This window comes from Clarias gariepinus, chromosome 15, assembly GCF_024256425.1.
Source record: "Clarias gariepinus isolate MV-2021 ecotype Netherlands chromosome 15, CGAR_prim_01v2, whole genome shotgun sequence".
Lineage (NCBI taxonomy): Eukaryota > Metazoa > Chordata > Actinopteri > Siluriformes > Clariidae > Clarias > Clarias gariepinus.
Genome location: NC_071114.1, coordinates 4,529,171 through 4,533,540, shown reverse-complemented (window position 1 = coordinate 4,533,540; position 4,370 = coordinate 4,529,171). Strand labels below are relative to the sequence as shown.

The window sequence follows — 4,370 nt, the reverse complement described above, 5'->3', positions numbered from 1 at the left end:
TATTTAATAAATAATATATATTTAATAAATATATTTAATAAATAATAAATAATTTATCCTATGTTTCTTACTCATTATTATAGTAGTAAAATATGTTAGGGTTCACTTTGTTTTCAATATTCACAGGCAACTGTACAATTAATGCACTTTCTCACTGTTAGTACACTACTATCATACACAATATTTATTTTTTCATTTCATGTCACATTCATTCTGCTGTATAACACAGCTGTAAACTGTAATCCTCACTTTTATAGTTTTTATGTTTTCCTTGATTTTTTTTCTATAATTGTAATTATGTTGATTTGTTTAAATTTTCTTTTTGTAATTTTACTAACAGTGCTGAGCTTCTGTATGTAGTGACTAAGGATTTTAGGCCCTGCATGTAGTGATGGCACTTTGGCAGTCAAATCAATGGAATTTTAAATGCAAAAAAGGTTCTTCAGTTGGTTTGTATTTCTTATGCATTTTTAGCCATGAAGGTAACACAAAAATGTGCTAATTTACTGTAAATTAATTTTTTACAAATCAAATTGACACCTAAGTATTGCAATAATATCATACTTAGTATGATATCATACATCATAGCATACTCACTAAATCATGCTGATGATATTATATTAAGTGGCATTACACTTTTACCTACCTGTTATCTGACTTTGTTTGGCATGCAAAGGGTACAGAATACAGATGTTTAGAATTTTCAAGGTCGGAATCTCTGAAAGTCTAGGGTGCTTAGTGCCTCTCCAGTTACATTTCTCTGGCTTTGTTCTTCTGGATGTGATACGCTTGTGGCAGGTGCAAACTAATTTGTAGCTCACAGCATAGTAAACAGATGTCACACCATGCAAAATAGTGTTACTGTATGTCTTTGGTTTTGTGTTTCAGAGTCTGTAAGAGAAGAAGTCAGTTTATTCAAGGCCTGAGGATGCTGAAACTGAAGAGGACGTTAATAATTCGGAGTCAGGGCAAGTGGACCCTTAATGTGTTTTATCAACCAAAATGACACGAGTTGAACTAAATTATCTTGTGTGTGTACAGTGTCTGTCTGTCTGTATGTATTGAATTAAAATAAAAAAATTATTAATAATTTTATTTGTATAATGCTTTTAACAATGAATTTTGTTGCAAATTAGCTTTAAAGGAAAAAAAAGTCTGTATATAATTATTATAAACCTCCCTGAGCCACTGAAACCTTGAGAGGAACCAGGCTCAAAAGGGAACTAATCGTCATTGGGTGATACCGGTAGCACAACCAGTCATTTTTTCTTTTTCTATAAATGTGCGGAAATGCATTTTATTCTTTTGATAGACTGCTAATAGACCAAGGATAAAAACCCTCACATGGTGCATTTCCTTTCTCATTTCCTTTACAAGTTGGTCACCTGCCAATACTCTTTCACCAACCAGCTCTCTTTATCCCATGACTGCTACAACTGGGGATGTTCAATGTTGGCAAGTTGTATTTAATATACAACCAGCCAAGAAAATCTTTTCGAACTGCTTCTCATGCTTAAACTGATGTGCTCAGAGATTGTAACAGATTTGTAAGACTCTAACATACACATGAGTTTACAGATGAGGCTAATGTCATATGACTGATGGAGGGAAAGAATATGTCATCCCTCCCAACCAGAGAGTATGGCCAATTTTTATTCTCTTGACTAAAGACTCAAGACGCAATTGTATTAACATCAGTAAAAGCTAAAAAAACTGAGGGTAATATTGGTTTGTAAAGTTTCTTTTTGTGTATAAAAGAAATTATTGTGTTTAATGACTTTAATTAAGATTTATTTATTTTGTATTTTTTCTGTTTCTTCTTAGAGAGCACAAGGATTGATTTGCAAAAACTAATTTCTACTGATGTATGATGAAGATTTAATGTTTTTGAAAAGATCTGGAGCATTGTGTCCCAGAAATCTTCATCAGCAACATGTCATCCTTTATCCATCACCATCTGGAGCCTGAAAATACCAATATGCCTACCTTCTACCCACAGCTAATCCTCATAACACATGTTTGACCTCACCAAATTGTACCACAACACTTTCCCAAGCAGCACACATTTGTACCATGCAGTGGCGACGGCGATACTGCTGTCCAATCAAGATGACATGGAATATCAAGAGGTCACTCTTCCGTATGCACATGATGGGCCTGCTCATGCTGGCCTTACTTTTCACCATCTTTCTCAGCTACAAAGACTGGCTACCCAGGCAACCTGGCCTACGAGAAAATGCTGTAGCCTACACAATGCATGGCATGCATCATATAAAGGAACATGCTGAGGGTAACCAAAGCTTACTGCAAAGCCTCTGGAGGGAGTCATTTATTGTTCCTTCTAAGCAACCTATGAACCTTAGTTCTCACCAATCAGAGGTTGCAGTCCAAAGTATCTCAGGAATGGAAGCATCACTCAGCACTAACAAAACAAATGGCAATACCTTGCACAGAGAAATGGGGGTGGGAGAGCAACTGACACCTAATCCATACCGGTTTTTGCTAAATGAGCCCTACAAATGCCAAGACAGAATCCCCTTTCTCATTCTGCTCATTGCAGTAGAGCCAGGGCATGTGGAGGCCAGAAATGCGATCAGGCAAACATGGGGAAATGAGAGCATGGCCGTGGGTGTGGGCTTTGTGCGCATTTTTCTCATGGGCATGAAAAACAGTCCTGATGGCCACGCTCAGAGTGCCATTGTGGAAGAAAGCCTCCAGCACCATGATATCATACAGCAGGACTTCATGGACACTTACTACAATCTTACCATCAAGACGCTGATGGGTATGAACTGGGTTGCCAAATATTGTCCTCATGCTGGTTATGTTATGAAAACTGATAGTGACATGTTTGTCAATACAGAGTACTTAATCCAAAAGCTGCTGAAACCAGAGTTGCCACTTCAGCACAACTACTTTACCGGCTACCTAATGCGAGGTTACGCCCCAAATCGCAACAAAGACAGTAAGTGGTACATGCCTCCAGAGCTCTATTCCAGTGAGAGGTACCCCATTTTCTGTTCAGGCACAGGCTATGTGTTTTCCGGAGACATGGCAGGCAAGATCTACCAGGCATCATTAAGTATACGTCGTCTGCATCTCGAGGACGTCTATGTTGGGATCTGCTTATCAAAGCTGCGTATTGATCCTGTGCCGCCACCAAACGAGTTTCTTTTCAACCATTGGAGAGTTTCCTACTCTAGCTGCAAATACAGTCACCTTATTACATCCCACCAGTTTCAGCCGAGTGAACTCATCAAGTACTGGAACCACTTGCAGAGCAACAAGCACAATGCTTGCATCAACTCGGGAAAGGAAAAGAGTAGCAAACTGCGCCACAGGAAGCTGGAATGGGAAAGGCTTCGGCGATGACCACATGCATGACTTGGTGCACCAGTATATTTTAAAGCATGTGTGAAATCAATCAAGTTCACTAATATAGGAAAGAGCACAGTTTATGTGATCATATAAAGTCAATTAAAACTATTTTTAAAATTTGATAGATGTTCTGTATTGTAAATCTGTTTAGCTATTTTTAAAGGGGATTTGAGGTTATGTTACTGTATGTGCAATATATAGCATGCACAAAAATTGTCATAGGTGAGATGACTTTTTTTTTTCAGGTGCCAAGAAAAATGACAATGCAACAATTCTGTCTCCAAATCCTTAATAATATTTATTTATGTATCAAAAGAAGAAATCTTTAAATTAAACAATGAAACAGATTATAGTGGTAGATTGTATATTTAAACACACACACACACACACACACTGGCCAGCCACAGGAACAACTGTATCCCTGCTCATTCATGCAATTAGTCAGTCAGACAATCATTTGATCACATTGTCACCCGTTCTGATGTTTGAGGTAAACATGAAGACCTGTATCTGCATGATTTTCCACATTGTGCTGCTGCCACATGATTGGCTGATAGGGTAGTTCTGAATGTGCAGGTGTACTGGTGTTCTGATATAGAGACAACGAGACAAAGATTGTACTTTTGCATATGTTTACCCTTGCTGGAGACTGAAGAAAATTATTTATTAAATGTCTTTTCTTCTCATTGGTCTCTTTGATGGGTTTGTTTTGGTTGATAATTCACATGAAATAAAATTCCTATGGGCATTTTAATGGTACACCTGAAAGTGTTTACATATACTGTATCCTACTAAGCCAAAAACCAAAGAACAACATTTAAATAAGATAATAAGTATAGTTATCTTATATTTATATAATATATTTATTACAAATATACTTTAGATATAAAATAAATACTTAAGAACCTTTGACCGGATAATTACTTTAATGATTAATATGTTTCAGGTGGCAGCAATTCTTTTAACCCTAACTGCAGTACGTAGCTTCTTAA

General features: G+C 36.9%; 1 protein-coding gene across 1 annotated transcript; it reads left to right on the top strand.

Moving 5' to 3' along the window:
* Positions 1–1,834: 1,834 nt before the first annotated feature.
* Positions 1,835–4,028, top strand: b3galt2 (UDP-Gal:betaGlcNAc beta 1,3-galactosyltransferase, polypeptide 2). Its single transcript, XM_053513414.1, has one exon. The coding sequence runs from the start codon at positions 2,074–2,076 to the stop codon at positions 3,370–3,372; it is 1,299 nt and encodes a 432-aa protein (XP_053369389.1). The 5' UTR covers positions 1,835–2,073; the 3' UTR covers positions 3,373–4,028.
* Positions 4,029–4,370: the final 342 nt, after the last annotated feature.